General features: G+C 45.9%; 1 protein-coding gene across 1 annotated transcript in view; it reads left to right on the forward strand.

The window, feature by feature from the left end:
* Window positions 1–4051: 4051 nt before the first annotated feature.
* Window positions 4052–24308, forward strand: part of GRK3 (G protein-coupled receptor kinase 3) — a 183471-nt gene continuing 163214 nt past the window's right edge. Inside the window, exon 1 of the mRNA XM_031948769.1 lies at window positions 4052–4219. Within this exon, the coding sequence (XP_031804629.1) occupies window positions 4107–4219 (113 nt within the window). The 5' untranslated portion in view covers window positions 4052–4106. The remainder of the gene's footprint in view (window positions 4220–24308) is intronic.

Below are 24308 nucleotides of genomic sequence, written 5' to 3' on the forward strand. Positions count from 1 at the left end.
TAGGATGCTGTGTTAGGAGATACAAAACATTTAAAATTTGAACCCCGGGCCTTTTTGATTTCTGATAAACTTGTTCTTCTCTTTAAAATAACTAAGTTGTTAAAAAGAAAGAGAACAGGGCACTGAGTACTTGGCAATTCTATGCAAATTAAAAAAAAAAGTCTAGAGGGAAGAATTTGTGCCTTTAATTAAAATCCAGATTGAATTGAGAGTTTTTAGAGAGTTACTTGTTTGCACTGGACAAGCATGAATCTTAATTGATTAATACTTGTACCCGCGGGTGATGTCTAAGAATTTCTTCAAAAATTAATTTAAAAAAATAAACAGATTGAACTGTGAAGGGAGACAAAGAATAAGGAGTTGGATTCTAAAATGACCACCAGTCTTTCTCAGACTGTCATTCAGATACTCTGAAATTTACCCTTTCCTCTTTTTTTTTTTTCTCTTACCTTCACTAGGATCAGGAAACTCCAGTGATAGCAACTAGGATAGGAGGACACTCCTACCAACCAAACTAAACACTCTTAGATTAACGCCACTGAAATTGGGAGAAATCTCAGGGGCGGGACACACCTAAGCAGAGGCAAACCATGCTCTGCCTCTATTTTAAAGAGGCTTGATTTAAATAATAGTGACATGCCTCAATCTGTTCAGATTTGTCTGGAGATCTCTGAGCCCTCTGCAAGGCCGAAGTGCTTTGTTGGAGAGAGGGGATCATTTCTCAGCCAAGGGGGCTTTCTATCAGATGACCTTTCAGATTTTCTAATTCTAAGTCAATTAGGAGAGAGGAAAGGGGGCTGCTGGAAGGGGCATGATGGTTATGGAGAATGAAATCAAGCAGAGGAGCTGATGATAGCTGGAAGATAGCTGGGCCAGCCTCTGTAAAGGGAGGAGTTCGGTGTCCTGCCTGCCTTCCAGCCCTGCAAATAGATGGGAGAGAAACTGAGGGCGCTGAAACGTTGTCAAGACTGGTCACTTTCCAAGCTGATTAAGATTTCAGGATCTGAGCTGTTCCTGCAGGAGGTAGGGGACTCAGCAGAGCAACCTAGAGTAAATCAGAAACCATTTGGACTTTATCAACATCCCTTTCCGAGCCCCCTTTGGGTTTGTGATCCCCCTTTTGTACAATGAGAATGTTGGTCTAGAGCCATGGTGTCTTAAGGTCTCTGTTAGCTTCAAGTCTATAATTTCTGGCCTTCGCTTTATTCCCCTCCATAGATTTGATCTCTTTGAACTGGACATTTAAAGTGTGTGTGCGCGGAACACTGACTGCCCCCATGCTTGAAATACGCCCTGCCTCAGTTTCCCTGACTTTCTTTCAGACGCGGCCCGAATCTCTCCTGCAAGATTTTTCCTCTCTCACCGACTCTGTGTGAGTTTTATATGTACGTATTTACATGCTGGCCTCTGGCCTTGCCCAGGACGCCGGGCACGGCGCCTGGCACAAAGTGATTCATAAATGCTTGTTGACTGGATCTTATCCACGTTCACTCCGTCTTTGCGTTCATTAGCCAGAGGGCCATCGCGGGGAAACCGTTTCACCTTCCTGGGCCTGCCCAACGAGACAGGTAAGGAGGTTCCCTCCCCTTGGCTGCCTGGTTTTCCGGGGCGCGCAAGCCTCGACGGCCTCACGGGCTCCTCGGGGCTTCGGAGCGGAGATGCCCTGACCTTGGGCCGGTCCTTTCTCCTGGGGTGGGCGGCGGTTCGCCTCCAGGGTCCCCTCTAGTTCCGGACCCTTCTCAGGCTGGTGTGCGTGTGCGTGTCTGTGTGTGCGTGTCTGTGCTTGTGTATGTGTACGTCCGTGTGCGTGTCTGTGTCTGTGTGCGCGTGTGTGTCTGTGTGTATGTGAGCGTGTGTGAGTGCGCGTGTCTGTGTGTGTGTGTGTCTGTGTGCGTGTGTCTGTGTGTGTGAGCGTGTGTGAGTGCGCATGTGTCTGTGTGCGTGTGTCTGTGTCTGTGCGTGTGTGTGTGTGCGTGTGTCTGTGTGTGTGCGTCCGTGTGCGTGTCTGTGTCTGTGTGCGTGTGTGTGTGTGTCTGTGTGTATGTGAGCGTGTGTGAGTGCGCGTGTCTGTGTGTGTGTGTCTGTGTGCGTGTGTCTGTGTGTGTGCGCGTGTGTGAGTGCGCATGTGTCTGTGTGCGTGTGTCTGTGTCTGTGCGTGTGTATGTGTGCGTGTGTCTGTGTGTGTGCGTCCGTGTGCGTGTCTGTGTCTGTGTGCGCGTGTGTGTGTGTCTGTGTGTATGTGAGCGTGTGTGAGTGCGCGTGTCTGTCTGTGTGTGTGTGTGTGCGTGTGTCTGTGTGTGTGTGCGTGTGTGAGTGCGCGTGTGTCTGTGTGCGTGTGTCTGTGTCTGTGCGTGTGTGTGTGTGCGTGTGTCTGTGTGTGTGTGTGCGTGTGCGTGTGTGTGTGTGTGTGCGCGTGTGTGTGTGTCTGTGTGTGTGTGAGCGTGTGTGAGTGCGCGTGTCTGTCTGTGTGTGTCTGTGTGCGTGTGTCTGTGTGTGTGAGCGTGTGTGAGTGCGCGTGTGTCTGTGTGCGTGTGTCTGTGTGTGTGCGTGTGTATGTGTGCGTGTGTCTGTGTGTGTGCGTCCGTGTGCGTGTGTGTGTCTGTGTGCGCGTGTGTGTGTGTCTGTGTGTGTGTGAGCGTGTGTGAGTGCGCGTGTCTGTGTGTGTGTGTCTGTGTGCGTGTGTCTGTGTGTGTGAGCGTGTGTGAGTGCGCATGTGTCTGTGTGCGTGTGTCTGTGTCTGTGCGTGTGTGTGTGTGCGTGTGTCTGTGTGTGTGCGTCCGTGTGCGTGTCTGTGTCTGTGTGCGCGTGTGTGTGTGTCTGTGTGTATGTGAGCGTGTGTGAGTGCGCGTGTCTGTCTGTGTGTGTCTGTGTGCGTGTGTCTGTGTGTGTGAGCGTGTGTGAGTGCGCATGTGTCTGTGTGCGTGTGTCTGTGTCTGTGCGTGTGTATGTGTGCGTGTGTCTGTGTGTGTGCGTCCGTGTGCGTGTCTGTGTCTGTGTGCGCGTGTGTGTGTGTCTGTGTGTATGTGAGCGTGTGTGAGTGCGCGTGTCTGTCTGTGTGTGTCTGTGTGCGTGTGTCTGTGTGTGTGAGCGTGTGTGAGTGCGCATGTGTCTGTGTGCGTGTGTCTGTGTGTGTGCGTGTGAGTGTGTATCTGTGTGCGTGTGTGTGCATGTGTGTGAGTGTGTCTGTGTGCGTGTGTCTGTGCGTGTGCGCGTGTGAGTGTGTGTGTGAGTGCGTGTGTCTGTGTGAGTGTGCGTGTGTGTCTGTGTGTGCGTGTGTGAGTGCGCATGTGTCTGTGAGTGTGTGCGTGTGTCTGTGTCTGTGTGTGTGCGTGTGTATGTGCGCGTGTGTCTGTGTGTGAGCGTGTGTGCGTGTGTCTGTGTGTGCGCGTGTGAGTGTGTGTCTGTGTGCGTGTGTGTGCATGTGTGAGTGTGTCTGTGTGCGTGTCTGTGCGTGCGTGTGAGTGTGTGTGAGTGCGTGTGTCTGTGTGCGTGTGTCTGTGTCTGTGTGTGTGAGCGTGTGTGCGGGGGCGGTCCCTGCAGCGGGAGGGGCCGGCGCCCGCGGCCGCAGCATCAGCATCAGCAGCTCCCGCAGCAGCATCTGCAGCGGAGCGCCCGGGGTTCGGGGCGGGTGGCGCGCCCTGCGACCGTTAGCGGGCGGGCGGGCGGGGAGGCGGAGCGAGGGAGGGGCGCCCCCGAGCGGGCTCCAAGCGCGAGCGCAGCGCGACGCCGGCGGCGGCGGGTCCCAGGACGCGGGCCGGAGCGGCGCGGCGGGGGGTCGCCGGGCGTGGCGCGCGGCCGGGGAGGGAGCCGTCGGCCTCGCGGTGCGCGCCCTCCTCGCTCCCCTCCCGGGCCGCCGGCCGCCCGTCAGCCCTCGCGTCTCCGCTCGACGGGGCTGGCGCTGAGAGCGGAGGGCGGAGGGCCGAGCCGGGGGCTGGCGAGCTCGGGGGCGCGCGCGCGCGGGAGCGAGCTCGGGGGAGGGGCCGAAGGGAGGAACGGGGCGGGCTGCAGAAAGAGGGGGAGGGGCGGGAAGGGGGAACGGGGCCGGAGCCCGAGCCGCCGCCGCCGCTGCCGCCGCCGCCGCCGCCGAAGCCGCAGCCGCAGCCAACATGGCGGACCTGGAGGCCGTGCTGGCCGACGTGAGCTACCTGATGGCCATGGAGAAGAGCAAGGCCACGCCGGCGGCGCGCGCCAGCAAGAAAATCGTGCTGCCCGAGCCCAGGTGAGCCCGCGCCGCCCCCCGGGACCCTCCGCAGCCGGGGCAGCTGCCCCCGCGGGGACTCGGACCCGGGGCTGCCCCGCGGGGTGCGGGACCCCGGGCTGCGGCCGCCCCTGCGGGGACTCGGACCCGGGCTGCGGCCGCCCCTGCGGGGACTCGGACCCGGGCTGCGGCCGCCCCTGCGGGGACACGTGCCCCTGAGGCGCAGCTGCCCCCGGGGGGTCTGACTGCATCTGCCTCGGGGGCTGCGCCAGCCTCTGCGGGCTTTGGGACCCTGCCGGGCATCTGCCTCGGAGGCGTGTTTGCCGACCCCGCGGGGGGCCTCTGCCTCCGGGGTGCCCTCGCCGTTATTGGGGCGCATTTGCCTCTGCGGGGTGTCTGACCCTGCGGGGACGTCTGCGCCTCGGCGCCTTTGCCTCTGCGGAAGTCTCTAACTCTGCGGGAGCATCTGGGGGGGGGGGCTGCATTTACCGAAGTGGGGCTCTTTGCCTGGGGGGAGTATTTGCCTCTGCGGAGGTCTTTGACCGTCCGGGGCATCTGCAGTGGCTTCTGCTAAGGTACTTGCCCCGTCGGGGGCATCCGTTTGCGGGGGGGGGGGCGGGGAAGGGATGCTGCATTTGCTTCTTCGGGGGTACCTGCCCCTGCAGAAACATGTCACCCTTCGGGAGCATCTGCTTTTGGGTGTGTGTGTTGGAGGGTGGAGATCTGACCCTGCGGAGGGAATTGAACCCTGCGGAGGACTTTGCCTCCGGATCCCGCTTCTGGGTGTACTGCTCTGCAGACGTCTTATTCTCTGGTCTCTGCCTCGGGGGGTGCGCACCTCCCTCGTTATGGGTCTCTCCCTTGGGTGGTGTGGGGGGCACTTTTGGTGTATGCCTCTGTATACGTGCTTCTCTCTGTGTTTGCTGTGTTGCCTGCACGTGTGTCAGCCTTTGTGTGGAGATATGTCTCAGCCTGTCTCTCTCTACGTGGGTGCTTGCCGGGGGTCCGCGTCCCTTGTTTCCGAGTTGTCTCCGCATCTGTTGTTGTGCCGGGTGGCCTTGTGTGTGTCCCGGAGCTCGGCGTCTCCCCAACACGCCACCAACTCCTTGGCTTAAAGCTTCAGCTCCTGGGAAATTAGCTCTTACTTTAACTGCGGCGTTTTCCTTAACAAGACCTGGCTCCCTCACCAATATTCCGGTTTTGAGTCTCTTTAAGTACGAGGACGACAGGCTGAGAGCTTTTCCCAGGTTCTGACAGTGCTTCGTTTGCCACTTCCTCCCTTGGGGGCCTCCTCAGGAAAATGAAACAGTCAGAGGAGAGACCATCACTTCTCAAGGGTCCCTGGCAGTGCCAGGACTTGTAAGAATCTGGCTCTTTCCTCCCCATTCCCATTTACCCTTAACCCTTGACTCCAGTCAGAAGCATTCAGCAAAGGTATCCCTGGCTTTCTTCCCATCACCTCTCCTTGTCTGTGATCAGTCATTTCCTTCTGGTGTAGGTAGGGAGCTTGTCTTTCCTTTTTCTCTCCTTATTAAGAAACTCAATAGGTAGTGGATGAAACTGTGTGTGTGTGTGTGTCTCTCTGTGTGTGTGTGTGTGACAGAAAGACAGAGAGGAGAGAGAAAGGGGTGTGTGTGTGTCTCTGTGTATGTGTGTGTGTGTGTGTGTGACAGAAAGACAGAGAGGAGAGAGAAAGGGGTGTGTGTGTGTGTGTGTGTGAGAGAGTGAGTGAGTGTGTGTGTGTGTGTGTGTGTGCTTGGAAGAAGAAATAGTAACATTTTTATTTCCTTTAGTGTGGTATCTTTAGGGAACTTTTTTTTTCCTCATGTGTAGATTTGCTGCTTTCACAATTTTTGAGGATAAGGAAATGGGATTTGGGGAGGAATTAGAAGTAAATAGCTCATGTATTATGTTCTTTAATGCTTATTGAGGAGCAAATGGATTTTGGAAGGTTCGTTTTCAACTGATTTAAAAAATGTAAACTTCATTTGGGCAGAAGTTGACTGGAGATTTGAACTATGAGAGAAGTCCCAATTTAGAGCCTTAGCTATTATAAGTTCAATAAGAAATCTTCCTGGAGGTTAGTGATGATAGTTATGTCAGTAAGACAGTGATAGATGACATTTCCCCCTCCCCGTGCTAAGTCAAAACCATCACATGAGCACTACTGTATAATGCAGATGGTCTGCAAAGTGTAAATAGCTGTTTTGTAAAATGGATGATGAAAAAAAAAGACTCTTCTCTATATTGAATTTTTAGAATGTTATTTTAAAATAATTCACAATCCAAGCAAAACAAAAATGAAAATAGCATCATGCTGAGTATTGTAGGAAGTTTGCTCTTTGCTGTAAAAATAAAGCTAAATAATTTTGTTTTTATGAAGATGAACCATTATCAGATTATTTTACCAGTTTACACAAGAATACTGTAATACAGAAAATATTGATTTTTGTAACTGTTTATAGAGAATACCAGAAGACTAGAAACACCAGATTATATAAATGAAAAAAAATTGCTCATAACATTTTTGGAGCATGCCTTCCTTTAGCCCCTACCTCTCCTTGGTTTTGTGTTATTTCATTTTTTAAATATGAGGATTTTTAAAAAATGATACCAAGGAGTTTAACTTAGAAAGTTGTAAATACTTATTTTTTTGTGAAATTACATTCAATTTATCTTAAAAACCTACTATAAGTGAATTCTGACAAGTGGGAGAAGCTTACACAATGTTTAACTAGAGTAGCTCTCTCTGGTCTGAATTTCAATTGCAGTAAATTGTGTTTCTTTTACCCTGGTTCAAAAAAATTCCCTTTCCCACCCTCACCCCCCAACACCTGACCAACAAAAGAAAAACATAAAGACCTGAATAAGTAGGGTTTATACTTATGCTCAATTGAATAAACATTTATTACAATGTGCCAGATGCTGGGATGAAGAGTTGAAAAATAACATGAACTCTACCCACAAGTCAGCATTTTTAGTAGTGTTTTTTTTTTTTAAAGGTCTCGTTTCTTAAAATATTTTTTTCTTGGTGTTTGAAACTCATCATGACTTCTGCTTTTTCCTGTCTCCTTTAAAATATTCAGTATGCTTGCTTGGGATGTTAACTTCCATGCATAACTGCCTTTGTCTTACACTGATCTGCATTGGGAAGGGTTTTTCTTAAAGGAAATTGGTGGAAACCTTGCTCATTTCTGAAAGAATTAAAAGAATGAAAACATAAACTGGAGAGTGAACTGCCTTTAGCTTCAAGAAAATGTATCCTCACAGATTATATTTTTGTTGTTTCTTGTTGACCGAGCAATTCAGATTATGTATGGTTTTAAATAATTCGCTTAGCAATTGTGATTGTTATAAAAGAATTATTACTGCAGCTTGAACAGCTTTATTCTAGGCTTTTAGAATTTAGAAGGCTAATTAGGCTTCTAGTTATTGCAACTTTATTTTTTTGGGTAGAGCCTGTGTGATTTCTTCTGTTTGGGGATCCCCTCCCCAAGTGCCAGTTCTTAGAGGGGGCGACTAGAGGGCACCATAGAGCATAGAGTGCCAGGCTCCAGAGTCTGGAAGATTCATTCATCTCCCTGAGTTCAAAGCTGGCCTCAGGCACTTCCTAGCTGTGTGTCCCTGGGCAAGTAACTGTTTGGCTCAGTTTCTCCATTTGTAAAATGAGCCAGAGAAGGAAATGGCACATCCTCTGGTCTCCGACCAGAAAACCCCAAATGGGGTCATGAGGAGTCAGACTCAGCTGAAGTGACTGAGGTTGTGCAGTCTTGGGGAGTTTCCCGAGGCACATATAGCATACCTGTGCCACAGCCTAAGTGTCAGAAGCACCACTGGAAGCCAGATCTCTCTGCTTCCTAGGAAAGCTTTCTTTTGTTTGCTTTTTCTTTTTTGTTTGTTTATTTTGTATTTCCCTTGTTTCCAGGGATTTTTATGATGTTCCAGTTCTCGTTGGGTGAGGAGTCTGCCCGATTAAGTTTGGGTGTTTTTAATTACCTCCGAATGGCAGTTTGTGGTCATCTGGGCTAGTGGGAATGAAGGGGAGGTGGGGGGGGGGGGCCGAGTGAGCTCAGGTGGAGGCCAGATGAAACTGAAGGTGATTTTGTCAATATCCTCAGAGTGAAATCCCCCTCCTTGGGCTTCATTGTGTGCCTGAAGATGAATGTTAGATTGTTTCCTTCCCCTCCAAGTTCAACTTCATCCTGGGGGGTGGGGGGTTGCTTTAACTTGTGCACTCGCCGAAAATGTTTTGATTCATATTTTTAGTGTCTGAACAAGAAGGATCCTGTTAGTTAGTCACTCGTGGAGGCCTCCCCTCCATGGCTTTTGTTCCACTGAGGAGGGTTTTCAGCGTCATTAGGGTCTTGCTTCCTTGATTACATGGAAAGCAATTGAATTAGAAAAAAAAAAAATGAAGTAACTAACTAGTCCTTTGCCTCCCTCCTTTCATCCTTTTCTCCCTGTCTTAATCTCTCTCTCTCTTCCCTTCCTCCCCTCTGTCTTTGTCTCTGTCTCTCTTTTCTCCTCTGTCTCTGTCTCTGTCTCTTTCTTTCTCTTTGTCTCTGTCTCTCCTTTTCCCTCTTTCTCTCTCCCTGTCTCTCTCCTTTTTCCTTTCTCTCTCTCTCTTCCTTTCTCTCTGTCTCTGTCCCTTTCTGACACTATCTCTCTTTCTCTCTGTCTCCGTCTCTCTGTCTTTCCTCCTCTCACTTTCTGTCTTTTCTGCTCTTCCTTTCTCTTTCTTTGCCTCTGTCTCTCTCCTTTTTCTTTTCCCTTTCCCTCTCCTTCCCTCCCTTCCTCCCTCCTTTCCTATATATGCATATGTCTTGTTCTAGCTCTCTGTCTCCCATGTGTATCCAGGAGGGCAGGGACAGACATTGTAACTCTTTATAATTATCTCATATTCTTCCTGTGAGAGGATTAGCCTTCCTGGGAAAGTAGACTTGTACCTCAAAGTCAGGTGGGACCTGGTTTGTGTCCTACCATTCACATTTAAGAACTTGGTTATCACCTAATCTCCATGAGCCTTAGTTTTCTCACCTGAAAAATGGGTACAATGTTTATAGTTGTTATACAGTCCTGTCTGACTTTTTGTGATTTCTTTTTGGTGGAGTTTTCTTAGCAGAGATACTAGAATAGTTTGCCATTTCCTTCTTCTGGGGATTAAGATAAACAGGGGGAAGTGACTTGCCAGATTTACATAGCTAGGGAGTGTCTGCAGCTGGATTTGAACACAGGTCTTCTTGATTCTAAGTGCTACCTAGCTGCCTTCAGCGACTATAGTATATGCCTTATAGTGATTGCGGGGTTCATCTGAGATATGTTGTGAAGCACTTGGTCAGTCTTAAAAAGTGCCTCCCACATATTGGCTCTCATCTCTTAGGGTACATGGTTGGGAAGGAGGCAGGTACTTTTGGTTGTCTCCATTTGCATAGTCTCAGATTCCTCAGCCCAAAGCAGGGTTAGAGGTTTTGGCAGTTGGGGTTGTGACTTGCCCAGAGTCACAGAGTTAGGAAGTCTTAAGTATCTGAGATCAAATATGAATTCAGGTCCTCCTGACCCCAGGGCCAGGCTCTATCTACTGCACTGTGTAGCTGCCCCTGGGTTAGAGTTCTGGGATTTCACTGGCTTTTCTTACAATATTGTAGCCAGTGGGTGAATAAGACTTATGGGAAATAGTCAGTGCTTATCCTCTGATTTTCTCTCTATATGTAAAGCAGTGTTGCCTGTCAAGCAAAGCTACTTCCACCTTCCAGTTGCCTGTCTTTACCGACTGTAAGCGGAGGCAGGATCAGTCAGTCAATCAAGCAGCATCTTTCCTGGGTGCCTGGCACTGTGCTCAACTCTGGGATTGCAGACAATAAATGATTGTCACTTGACAGGTTTAAGGGATGGGACACTGACAACTGGGAGCACCAAGAAAGACCTGATGAAAGGGGCAACTGATGCTGAGCCAGAGGTAGAGCTGAGGAGAGAGAGCCTTCCGGACATGGGGGTGGGGTGGGGGTGGGGGTGGGATGGGGTGGGGGGGAGGAGCACACAGTCCGACCAGAGGCATACAGTGTCGGAGAGAGGCTAGAAGGCCATCTGGGTGGAGTACCTGGGAATGGCTGAGTCCCTGTGTAATTAACCTTGAAAGAGTTTGGAGCCAGATTGCTAACAGTTTCAAATGCTGTATTTGGTACTAGTGGTACTAGGGGACCACAGAAACTTCTTGAGCAGGGGAGTGATATGGCCATACTGATGATTGCCAGCTTGCTGGAGGTTATTTGGAGTGGAGAGGGTGGAGACAGGAAGAGCAGGAGGCTATTGAATAAATATCTTGTTGATATAAATATCTGAGGCTGGAGGATTGGTGGTACCTTCAAAAGAAACAGGGAAGTGAGGGGTCGGGAGGTTTAAGGGGAAGAGAAGGCATTCAGCTTTGGACTTTGAGAAGCCTTTGGGACAAGAGGAGGAGTCTCTTAGTTTTTTTTATGCCACAGCCCCCTTGAATATCTGGGGAAACCCAGGAGCCTCTTCTCAGAATGATGATTGATTTTGTTTTTAAGTGTGTAGAACATAGCTATTACAGAGAAACCAATCGTATTGATCAATATAAAAGAAACAAGTTTATGATCCTCACTCAGCTTGGCCATTCAGCTTTAATTCTCTGGGTACTTTTGTATTTCTATGACTCCAGAAGAATACTGGGGATGAAAAGATGGGCATTTAATTTGGGGAGAAGCTTGGGGTTGTGAAAAGAAATTTCATTTTACTAAAAGCGATTCAGCTCACTCTCTTCATTCTTTTCAATTATGGGCCCGGCTTTTTGGCCGTTGGAAACTGCATCTGTCCAAGATAAGCTGTAAGTTATTCATCCAACTGCATATTATAACCAAAGAAAAGGTTTTCTTCATCTATTTGGTTTTTCCGGATGATCAGGTAGGTCAGAAGCTTTTGAATGATTGTGGATATGATCTCAGAGATTCAGCAGTATCCTGGGGCTTGATGTAGCCAGCATGTGCCCTGTGCTGACAAGAACATCTGTAGAAGCTCTCTCTCCAGGGCCTGGACTCTGCCTGGGGGCCATGAACTTGGTGTTTGAATATTTTGGGAACAGTATCAATATAATTAGCTTCCTTTGTAATCCTAGATATTTGATTTTATGCCTCAAAACAGCATCTGCAAAATACTCCTGAGGTTTTCCCAGCCTGCCAACGAGGCCTTTCCTGGCACTCAAAAAAGGCTCTTAATCTCTAGGGAGTCCCTTTTGGATTGGGCCTCTGCGGGAGGCCTGTGGTAAGTGGGATTTCTGAGTTTGGGCCTTCACTTGATGTTAATAATCAGATGGTTTTGGACAAAGCTGCTTTTTTTCCACAAAATCTTGCATGGCTTTTACATGCATATGGGAGAGCTTTTAAGGTAGCCTTTTCTCTGTGGAATCATTTTTTATTTATAGTCAGCAAACAATAAGCACTGTGGATTTCTGTTTTCTATACCTGTCAGCCATTTGTGCAGCTGTAAAGATGACCTCTGCTATGGAAGATCATTTTCCAAGCCTTGCCCTGTTTCCTTCTTTCCTCACTAAGGATACCCTTGTTTGTGTGTAGATTATTCTCATAAAGGTGTTGTAGAGATGGAAAAGTAGACACATGGTTTAGTAGTAATATTCTTGGGTCATTCTTCTAGTCACCAAAAAACCTGTGGTGCTGATGCTTACATTGGATGTCTGTGTGAAGTCAGTGTGATATAAATGAGCTCTGAGCTGGCTGAGTCAGCATCATTCTGGGCTTCAGGCCTTCAGGGAGCTCCATTCAGTCCATTGCAATAAATCACTCATAGATTTCAGGTGCAGATAACTGCAGTCTGATGACATCTAAGATTCCCTCCCTCCCTCCCTCCTTCCCTCCCTTCCTTCCGTCCTTCCTTCCTTCCCTCCCTCACTCATTTCCTCCCTCCCTCCCTCCCTTCCTCCCTCCCTTCCTCCCTCCCTCATTTCTTTCCTCCCTCCCTTCCTTTCCTTCCTTCCTTCCTTTCCCTCCTCCCTCCTCCCCCCTCCTCTCTTCTCTCCTTTCCTCCTTTCTTTCTTCCCTTTCTCTCCTTCCCTCCCTCCATGAACCAGGGCTTGGCCCACAGTCTTTCTCTTCTCTCCACATTCTGTTGTTCCTCACACCAAGATACATACATATTGATATTCTCTCAAGCATCCAAACACCATCACTGACTGACATGCAAAGACAGCTGATCGCCAGCAGACTGAGACCAGAATCTGGGGCCCTCGATTCCCTACTTTTTCTGCTTTTCCACCAATTGCGTTTTTAGTCCATCGAGAAAGGTTTTCTAATACATTGCCTGCGTGCACAGCCATCTGTGTTTTGGAAAAACGAAGACTTGAGGGAGAGGAAGAAGATGGGCACCTACTGGCATAGAGGGCTGGTGGACGAGGGCACTCCCTCCCCATCTCTGCCCGTCTTTTCATTATTACCCAGCCCATGTGGCCGAGGGGGCCTGGAGGCCAGTCTTCCTGGAGCAGAGGCTGGCTCTCTAGCCATAAGCTGCTTGGGGAGCTCTGCCTTGTCTGCTCTTTGGCAGCCCAGTGTGGATCAGCACCTGTCCGACCCTGGGACTGGCCCCAGAGAGCCGGATCCTTGTGAAAAGTTTGACAGCTTGTGGCTTAGCCGGTGACCAGTCTCAGAACTGTTACGCCATAGAAATATAGTGGGACCCATTAGGCTCATCCCCCGAATGTCATTCCAAGGCCTCGAAAAACAGGCGTTTCTGGTATTTTGAGGATTCCAGAAGCTGGTTCTGCCCTCGGTGACTGCAGGAAGCGCCCGGGAGCCCAGCGGGAAGGCAGCAGATGCTCTCGGCCTGGGGGTGGGCGGTATAGGCTGGAGGGGCTGCCAGGCCTGGCGTTTAAGGCTTCTGCTCCCCTGTCAGGCCAGACTGTGTGCCTTCCCAGTCCCCGCTGGGCCCCCACAGGCCCTGAAGGTCTACTTAGGAAAGCAGGGCTAAGGAAGAGGGTCTCTTGAGTTCCATTTCCAGTCAAAGGGCAGAGTAGGACCTCGGCTCCCTTTGCAGCAAAGCCATTTGCCCATTTAAAGGGGGGGGCGCAAAACCCTTTGTTAGTAATACAGTATAACTTACATATTAAAAAATGCTTTCGGTACATTATTATCTTTGCTTTTCTATGTCTCTCCGGATACTGGCTGCCAGGGGAATAGACATTATTAACTTGGCAACTTTTGCTGTATCTGTTGCCTCCTTTGTGTATTAAATCATTTGCATACTAGTGCAGCTGGGGGTCCCCGAGGTGAAGTCTCCTATGCACGCCTTACATTTTCCTTTTCTATTTTTAATAGTGATTAGAAGTTCGAAACCCTCTTGGGCCTTTTATTGATTGTTCTACCGATCTATAATGAGGGAAGCAGGGAAAATTAATAAGTTTTTTCCTTCACATTCTACGGATGTTCTTTTCATTATTGCTGGTTTCTTCCCGGACCTCCTGTGTTGCTTCAGTGAAGTGTATGAACATTTTCTTCTCTGACACTTTGTACACTAATTAGAAAATGCTAATGGAAGTGCTTCTGAAACTGTTGACATCATTGGTTTGTTTTATGGCTGGATGGAGGCTGGGTGGGGAGAAGCCAGGCCCCCTGCCCAGCAGTGCTAAGGGCCCCCTTTTGCCTTTCTGCCCCGATCTGTTGTTACCACCATCCTCACAGGCAAAGGCTCCACAGCTAACCCCGGACTCATGATCATTAGGAGGCCTGGCTCGGCGGCCGCCATTTTAGTTATTCCTGCCCTGGAATCTGACAGCGTAAGGATGTCTGGGGGATTCTAGGACATGGAACACATGGAAACAGTATAGAATTGAGAATTAGGACCTCTGATGCTAGGAGTCCTAGCACTGTTCCATCTAAGTGATGTTCCATCACTTAACCTTTTGGGTCCCAATTTATCTGTCTATTCTGGAATACTGCTGTTTGTCCTGTATATTTCACAGGGTTATTGTGAGACTCATGAGATAATGGATGTGAAAATACTTTAGAAATGAAAAAAATAAAACGTGGTGGACAAATGTGAAGCATTTTTATCTAAAGCTGGAAGTCATTTCATTTATTGTTGTTCATTTGTTACTGTCGTGTCCGACTCTTCATGACTCCATTTGGGGTTTTCTTGACAGAGATATTGCAGGGACTTGTCATTTCCTTCTCCAACTCATTTGACAGAGGAGGAAGCTGAAGTAAACAGGGTTAAGTGACTTGGCCAGGGTCACACAGATAGTAAGTGTCTGAGGCTAGATTTGAATTCAGGTTTTCCTGACCCCATCCACTGTGCCACCCAGAGTGGTTTCGTTTTTGTCTTGCTTCTCTTTTCTCTGTGGAGGAGCCTGCCAGGTGGAACAGGACCTGGTCTTGAAGAGGGAGGGTATTGGCAGGGGGGAAAGAAGCTGGGAGGGACAGGAGAGTGGTTTCCCAAGGGCATTGAGATCCAGGACACAGTAAGGTGATACTTTACTTGGAACAATGAGTGGGGTGTGTGCTGGGAGGAGTGTGAGATAAGGTTGGAGGAAGGAGCCCGTATGCATTTGCCACCAACTCTTTGACATACCTTTCTCCTCTAAGCCTTAATCCTTATGGTCCACACTGGCTATTATGTACATTTGCTGAGTCTTCTTTATAAGAAACTGCCTTGTTGAAAAATGACCTCCTTGGACATTTCCTGTTCAGGATAGATGGTGTTAGAAGGCCTCAGAGCCTATCTATTTTAATCCATATCTAATGGAGGCTCCCTTTTGTGAGAAGGGATTCCCAAAGGTGGGTGTGGGGACTTTGCTTGCATACTCCCAGTGACGGGAATCTCCCTATCTCCTTAGCCATTTATCATCTTTCCTTGTAGTTCTAATTGGTAGGAAGTCCTTACAATTTCCATACTTTATTGCTAGTCTCACTTTGATTCCTTTTTGTTCTGCCTGACTGAAGACATTTTCAGTCCTTCAGGCACTTGGGGCCAGCTTTCCAAACAATTAGTAGGCACATATTAGGCACCTACTATGTACCAGGCCATGAAGATACAAGAAAAAAGAGAAGAATCCTGCCCTCCATGAGCATATATTCTAATGGGAGAGAAGGGATGTATATTGTAGGAATAGAAGATACTCCCAAAACGGATACACAGTGACCTGGGAGGTGAAGATGCTCAGGAGTAAAGGCCACTGGGAAAGACTGGCAGAAGCAGGAGTCAGAGGGAGTCCCAAAGGGTCATATGGAACGCTCTGATAGGAATGATAAACAGGCTGGTTTGACTGAGCTGCAGAAAGTATAGGGAGGATAGGAAGGGAGCACCCTGAGAAGAGCTCTCCTCACCCCAGGCGCCTCCGTGTCCTCTCTGCAATCTGGCTTCCTTCCTCACCGTTCATCTGCTACCTTTTCTCAGTGTGAAGATAGAAGGGACAAGATTTACCAAGTGGATAGGATGGGTGGTGGGGTGGGTGAGGAGAGAGGAGGATTCAGGGATGAGGAGAGATGGACTGATCATGTGGCATTATTAGACAGAGGCGTGGAGTGCTCCCAGGGGATGCTAAGCCTGAGAGTGTGACCATCTCTGTGTAGCTGGGGAGGGATAGAAGAACAGCTCAGAAGCGTGGAAGAAATTGAGGAATTTGGAAATCGGGTCATCTTGGGAAGTGTTACAATTTATAGTGAAGTCCCCCAGTCCTGGGAGCGAGGTGGCACAATGGAGAGAGTGCTGGGCCTGAAGTCAGGAAGACTTGCATTCAGACCAGCCTCAGACCCTTACCAGCTATGTGACACCGTTTGCCTCATGTGTAAAGTGAACTGGAGAAGGGAATGGCAAACCGCTCCAGTATCTCTGCCAAGAAAACCCCAGATGGGATTGAGAAGAACTGGGTGAGATTGAAATGACTGAACAGCAGCAAAACCTGGAGCTTCAGAATCTCTGGAATGAGGAACACGGGGAGGGGAGATGGAGAATAAGACAGTATAAGGAGAGTAGAGAGTGGAGGATAAGTATTGGGAGGCTGAGATGAGAGACTGTTCTGGAGGCTGTGGGAAGCTGTGGTCTGATAGAGCAATGTCAGTGTTTGATCAAGAACCCCGACAGCTATTGCCAAGATTCGGGATTTGATTATCCCTTTGTATGGCTGAGCTGGTCCAGGAAAGCTGGGTCAGAGCAGTTACGTAGATTGCGAGATTAGGAAGCCGGGGAGTTGAGAGAACACCAGCTGACCATGGGTGTTCATGCCCCCTCATAGGATGGGGAGTCGAGGAGGAGAGGTGAGCCAGACACAGAACTTTTGAAGCAGGATCCTCACGCTAGTACAGCCCAGTCTTTAGGATCTGTATTGGGAAGACATGTCAGTAGAGTACCCTTTGGAGGAGGGTGTGATGGTAGCAAAGGGAAAGTCTGGGAGGGAAATGTATTACTCTAACAGCCCTTCAGTACCATTGTGTGCCTACACCTGTGGGAGTGTGTGAAGAACGTAGTGTTAGTGCTGGAGAGGAGGGCCAGGGATGCATCTGGAAGGAAGCCTAACCTCCTTGAGAACAAGTAGACTGAAGGTATAAGGACAGAAGAGAGAGAGGAAGAGGGACGGGAAGTTTGTTCAGTATAGAATGTGAATTCCAGAGAGCACAGTGGAAATGGTGGGCTGAGAGGGAACTAAAGATGATGGGATTCATCTGGAGGAATAAAGGGTCAGGAATATCAGGGGAATTGATAACAAGTACTGTGAAGAAAGGCGGCCTTGCTGTACCAGATCTCAAACAGCATGACAGTGATTACAATGCTTTGCAAAGCAGTAATCATCAGAGCAACCTGGTATTGCTTGAGAAATAGAGTGGTGGGTCATCGGAGTAGGTAAAGTTCACAGTACACAGTAGTGAATGTAGTGCTGGATAAATGTAAAGATCCAAGCTTTTAGGACAAAAACTCACTATCTGACAAAAACCACCCTGGAAATGTTGGAAAACAGTTTGGCAGAAATCAGGTAGAGGCCATTATCTCAAACTGTAGACCAAGATAAGGTCAGAATTGGTATAAGATTTAGACATAAAGGGTGATACCATAAGTGGATTCAAGGAGTGTAGAATCTTCTGCGCAAACAAAACCAAAGTTAGAAGGAATGCAGAGAACTGGGGAAGGGGGATTTACAGCAAGTTTCTATGATAAAGGCCTCAATTCTCAAATATATAGATAACTAACTGATGCAAATTTATAAGAATACAAATCATTCTCCAATTAATAAATGGTCAAAGGATACAAAAATGACAGATTTCAGATAAATTAAAGCTATAGTCATATAAAAATGTTTTAAATCACTACTAATGAGAGAAATGCAAATTGAAACAACTTTCAGGTACCACTTGATACCTGTTAAGATTGGTTAGTATGACAGAAAAGGGAAAAGACAAATATTGAAGGGGATAGAGGAAAATTGGAATATCAATGCATTGTTGGTGGAATTGTAAACTAATCCAGCCATTCTGGAGTACAACTTGGAGAACTATGCCCAAAGGGTTATAAAACTATGCGTAACACCCAGTAATACCACGACTGGGTCTGTATCCAAAGAGTTAAAAAAAGAAAAAGGAAAAGGGCCTATAATGTACAAAACATTTATAGCAGTTCTTTCCGAAATGGCAAAGAATTGGATAGGGAGAAGCTGACTATTAATTGGGGAATGGTTGAATAAATTGTGATATATGACTGTGTAATGTGACATATGATAATATACTATTACGCTATAAGAAATGAAGAGTAGAATGCTTTCAGAAAGACCCAGAAAGACTTAAATGAACTGATGCAAAGTGAAGTGAGCAGAATCAGGAGAATATTGTACATAGTAAAATAGCAATACTGATGATGTCTGATGATCAACTGTGAATGATTTAGCTATTCTCAGCAACACAAATATCCAAGATATTTCTCAAAGACTTAAGATGAAAAATGCTTTCCTCTTTCAGACAGAGAACTGATGGAGTCTGAATGCAGATCAAAGCATAGTTTTTTCTTTTTTAAACTTTATTTTTCTTGTTTTTTTTTTTTCTGGTCAGTGTTTTCTTTCATAACATGACTAATATGGAAATATGTTTTGCATGACTGCACATGTATAACCTATATCAAGTTGCCTGCCTTCTGGATGAAAAAGAAAGGGAGAAAAGAAGGAAAGGAATTTGGAATTCAGAATTTTAAAAAAGTTGAAAAGTTTTTTACATGTAATTGGAAAAAAAATAAAATATAAAAAAAAAGAAATAGATAGGGTAGGGGGAGGACAATGGGTATGAGAGAATAGGAGGTGGGAGTTATGGGTGGTTTACTTCTAGGTAACTGGTGATTCAGTAACATAGGGACAGGGAGACTGATGAGAGATTGCTAGCTGGTGGTAGAGGGCAAAGGACTTAAGAGTGGTAATTCAGTCAGATTTGCTGCCATCTCTTCTGGCTGCAAGGGCAAGGTGGGTGCTGGTGATTGACAGAAACTTGGGAGTAGAACCTGATCTTGGGGAATCCTGGGCTTGGCTTACCGGCTTCTTCTAGATTGAAGAGTGAGGATTGGTGGTTTTGCAGGACAGAAGCATCATCCAGAAAGATGAAATCTTGGACCATGAGGGAATCTGATGAGTTTCTAATGGACCTGTTTCCTTTGGATTTTTTTCCTTAATGAACAAAAATCCATTTTTACTCCTATTAGGAAAAACAGTCCATAGAAACATTGCAAGAAATATGCATAGTTAAACAAAACAAATTCCTTCATTAGCCATATCTAAAAATATGTGTCTCATTCAGAACCTTTAGTCCAGCACTTCTCCATCAAGAGATGGACAGTCTGCTTTATTATTGGGTCTTTGTACTCACGCTTGGTCATTTTATGGATTAGAATTCTCAAGTTTTTCAAAGTTGTCTGTCTTATAGTACTGTTGTTACCATACAAATTGTTGTCCTGGTTTTGTTCACATAATTCTGCATCAGATCATCCAAGTCTTTCTAGGTTGCTTTGAAACTGTTCCTTTCCTCATTTTTACAGCACAGCAGTATTCTGTTACATTCATATGTTATATTTTGTTCAGCTCTTTTCCAGTTAATGGGCACTCTCTTCATTTCTACTTTTTAGTTTTAAAAAAGCTGCTTGGATATTGTGTGTATGTATATGTGTGTGTGTATATGATTCTGCTTTCTTTTATCTCTTTGGGTTATGGTTGTAATAGTGACATTGATGGATTAAAGGGAACTAGTTTTAAATTGTTTTTTAGAATGATTAGACTAATTCAAAGTTCTACCAACTGGGCATTAATATACTTGTTTTGTCACAGCCCCTTCAACATTTGGCATTTTCCTTTTTGTTTGGTCAACTGAACCTCAGTGTTTCTTTAATTTGCATTTGTCTAAAAATTAGTGATTTGGGATTTTTTTTTTTATGTGGCTATTGATAGCTCAGATTTATTCTTCAGAAAATTGTATATTCTTTTGAGCATTTATCAATTGGGGTTCTAATTTTTAAACTTGAATCAGTTTGCTATATATCTTGGATAAAATATGTTTATCAGAGAAACTTGTTGCAAAGATTCCTCCCTCCCCTCAGTTATTCTCTTCCTTTCTTTTTTTTTTTTAAAGTATGAAAATTTAATTTTATGTAATTAAAATTGTCCATTTTTTTTTTTGGTCATATCTCTAATTCTTGTTTGGTCATGAACCCTTTCCTTATCTATAGATCTGAAAAATAAATTTCTCTTTTCTTCCTTTAATTTGCTTCTGATGGGATCTTTTATATCTAAGTCTTTTTATTATTTTTTAAAAAAATTTTACATTACTTTTCTATTAAAGCTTTTTAATTTTCAAAACATATGCATGGATAATTTTTCAACACTTACCCTTGCAAAACCTTGTGTTCCAATTCCCTCCCCTATTCCCACCATGCCCTCCCCTATATATCTGTCTTGTACCCATTTGGATCTTATTTATAGTTTGAAATGCTGTTTTGTACCTAATTTCTGCCAGACTGCTTTGCAGCTTTCCTAGCAATTTTTGTTGAATTTTAAGTCCTTCCTTTGGAAGCTGCAATCTTGGGGCTTATCAAACATTAGGCCACAGTTTATTTCTGTATGCTGTGTACATAAACTGTTTCATGGATGGATCTCTGATTTTTAACCATTTTCAAATAATTTTAGTGATGATTGCCTTCTGTTATGGTTAGAGATCTGGAACTTCTAGGCTCTCTTCTTTTCCACCTTCTCAGTTCATTTATTCCCTCCTTTAGATAAGGCACTGGGAATAGGATACAAAGAGAGATTGATAATAAAAGTTGATAATTTTGGTTGTCCATTTCAGGAATGCAATGTAGATTGAATATGTTTTGAAATTAAAGAAAATCATTTGATTAGTCAAGATATTTCATACTTTAAGAGCTCTGTGTTTTCATTGCTGGGGACATAGGACATATGCCACCAAGAATGTAGATTGCAACTACCTTATTTTTTAAATGTAAGTTTTTAATTGCTATTTTTTGTTGTTCTATTGCCTAGATTTCATCAGATGTCTCCCTCTTTAGAGAGCCATTTTTTGTCACTATTAACTTTAAATGAAAAAAAAAGAAGAAAAAAGATTTAGCAAAATTACTCAACACATTGACAAGTCTAATGTTATATTTAATGTCCTGCATCTATGAGCTCCTCTCTTTCACAAAGGAATAGTGAAAGATGCCTCTTCCTGGTTCTTCTTTAGGGCCAAACATCCTCATAATTTCACAACATTCAGTTTTGATGGTTTACATCATTATGGGTTCTTGCCCTGCTTCCTGACCTTGTCGGCAGCTATTCCTGTCTTCCATGTTTCTTTCTCATCATCAGAGCCACTTTCCATCATGTTCATGTATCTCATTTTGTGTAACCTTTCCCCAACTTACGGGCATTTAAGTTGTTTTCACTTCCTTAGTGTCGCTATTAGTGAAGAGAGCCGCTCTACATATTTTGGTGCACTCAGGCCTTTCTTTCCATCAGTGACCCCCGTGCGGCATAAATCTAGCAGAGGGATTTGGGTTATGCACATTTTAGCCTTTTTATTTGAGGAACGCCAGATTACTTTATATAATGACTCTGCTTTCTCGTACCAGTAGAAGTCTATCAGTTGTGTGTAAGTTGGGTTTCTGATGATGAGCTCACACATACGTCATCTGGCTGGTCTTGGACGTGCAGAATAGCTCTTTGGTGGGCTGAACGCCCGGCTTTTCCAGCTTAAGTAGGTTCTAGATGAGTTTGTGTGTTTCCAGTCTAGTTTTTGAAAAAAATAAATATTGACAGAATTGTGATGTGGATTGGAATCCATTCATGCTTGTCCAGCAATGCTGAGCTTCTTGCCTCTGCCCTCCCGCAGAGGTGCCACAGGGCATTGACTCCACATGCTGACAACCCTCCTTGCCTTTTCCTTGTAATAGGAGCCAACTTTCTCTGGCCCTTTGGATTTACAGAATATGTGTAGGACCTTGTGGTGACCCTGGGAAGCAGGTACTACAGATACTCTGCCTTCTCTTTAAAAAGGGGGCACAGTGAATTTGGGGAGACTGATGGAAACGGAGCAGTGTTTGAGTGTGGGTCATTTGGATGGCAAGCTCGGTGCTCTCTCCACTGTACCATCTTGCTGGCAGCCAGCTCATGAGTCAGCAGTGTGATGTAGCATCTAGGAAATCAAATGCCAGCTGGGACCATTTTGACAGTTGCTGAGCTTTCCGAATCATCGAGGAGATAATTCCAGGGTCTCTACCCTTATAGATCTCATTCAGAGTGGGGTCAGTTCTGGGCATCACGAGGTAAGAAGGCATTGGTCAGCTGGAGCGTATTCGGAGGAGAAGATTTAGGATGGTCAAGGGCCTTGGTCCCTGGAAGGTGAAGAGCTGTTGAAGGAGCTGGCCATGGCTAGTATGAGGAAGAGAGCAGGAGAGCTGGGATGGGAAGAGATTGGCTCCCCTTTGTTTGACCTGGTAGGGAGGGGAGGGCAGCAGATTTGGGCTGGGTGTAGAGCTGTCCTGAGGTGGAAGCACTGCCTTGAAAGGCAAGGGCTCGCCTCTCCTTGGAGGTCTTTTGGCAGAGGCCAAATGAATTTTTTTGTGATCAGATGGCCACGAGGCCCCTTTCAGCTCTCAAGGTTTGTGGGCTTGACTCCCTTCAGGCCCGAGGCTCTGCACTGCCTCCCTCCTTTTCCAAACACCCCGAGAACGCTCTGGTCCCTGCTTGCTTATCCTATGCCCTTATTTGAAATGTCTGATTTCTTCTTTTCTCTTGCTCCCTGAAGCCTTTCTGTCCCTCAGAATCTGCTTCAAGCCTTACGCCGTCCCCTCACCCCCCGGAGACTTTCCTGATTGTTCTAGCTTCTGCTCTGAGCCCCAGTTGCCCACCCAGGTGTAGATGGCAGTTGTTATTGGGTTGTCCTTTGGGTCCTTGGCTAATGTTACTTTTAATAGTAGACTGAGTCCCGACAGATAGGGCCATATCTTCCATTTCTTTTGTGCTGTACAGAACACAGGGCTCTTACATACTGTAGATGCTCAATAAATCCCAGATTAGATAATTGAATTACTGTAAATCAACTGACTTGTAATGTTTATTATTTCTTAAAATATAAAAGAAATGATTATTTGATGAAGGACATGAATAATTATTGGTTATTCAGTGTTCTTGGCTTTGTCTTGTTTTTGTAATTTTTCTGTTTATAAAACCTAGAGCTTTGTACATTCAGTCATCATCTGTTTTATAAGTGACTCATTCTGATGGTTGGTAGTGAGCCTGGTGCAGCAGCATCTGCATTTTCCCACTTCTTTCTGGTGATGTGTCCAGAAATGGATCAGGAGTTCACAGCCACTCACAGATCAGCGCACATTTTTGTTAAATCAAATTGAATTCTAGAATGTTAGATTTTTTGTTTGTTTATTTAGCTTTAAAGCTAGATGAGACCATGTTGGTCTTGTTGGAATTTGGCAATTAATCCCAGTGGCCAAAAAGAGTAGGTGGGAGGCAAAGTGTTGGCAACTACTGGTTAGTCACCAGTCTTGACCTTGAGGCTGGTTTATCCTCTTCCTTAGCCTGAGTCTCCTGCACAGATGAAGGGGAGTGGTTGGTGAATTTAATCTGCATCAAATATAGATTTCAAAAGATAAAGAAAGAGCTTTGTATTCGTTTCTTTTACTTTTTTCTGAGGCAATTGGGATTAAGTGACTTGCCCAGGGTCACACAGCCAGAAAGTGTTAAGTGTCAGAGGTTGGATTTGAACTCAGTCCTCTTGAGTTCAGGGCTGGAGCTCTATCCACTGCACCATCTAGCTGTCCCTTCATATTATTTTCAAAAAGGAATCTGTCCTTTACCTCACTCTCTGTTTTTTCTCTTTCTCCCTGAAAGACTTGGAAACAAACAAATTAGGATAATGACAGTAGATTAAAATGTAGTTATTTTAGTCAGTTGTATATGATTCTTCATGACCCAATTTGGAGTTTTCTTGGCAAAGGGACTGGGGTGGTTTTTGCCATTTCTCTCTCTGACTCATTTTACAGAAGAGGAAACAGAGGCAAACAAACTAAATTGACATGCCCTAGAGGCCTATAACTAGTGAGTATCTGAGGCTGGTCTCCCTGACTCTGGACTCAGTACTTATCCACTGGGCTACTCAGTGCTAATTTTTAATGCTGTATTTAATTACAGGAGTCATATTTCTTTACTGTTTCATTGGGTTTGGGATACTGTGGAAATGCCTTATTTTCTTTACACTTGAACCTGGCCATTTCCCTTTCAGTCTGAACCTTCCCCTAACCCCTGTAGCAGTTATAGGATGTTGGAGCTACTAATCTTGCTTTTATATCTTCTGTTGTTTTTAAAGCCTAGTACTTGATATTAATCATGTCACGTCAATACTCCGCAACCTGAGTATTCCTTTGGCTAGCTCTTAAGTTACAGTCTGCTTCCAAAGGAAAGTTAGAATTTAATTAAGTGCTTTGGAGATCACAGCAAAGATAAATTTGGATTTCCCTTATTTGCTGGGATGCCCCGAGGCTAACATTTTTGAAATTGTCTTTCAGGTATTGGCTTTCTTAGGCTACCTCCCAGAATACTTCTGAGCATCAGTCATTT

This window comes from Sarcophilus harrisii, chromosome 1 (assembly GCF_902635505.1).
Source record: "Sarcophilus harrisii chromosome 1, mSarHar1.11, whole genome shotgun sequence".
In the NCBI taxonomy this organism is placed as follows: domain Eukaryota; kingdom Metazoa; phylum Chordata; class Mammalia; order Dasyuromorphia; family Dasyuridae; genus Sarcophilus; species Sarcophilus harrisii.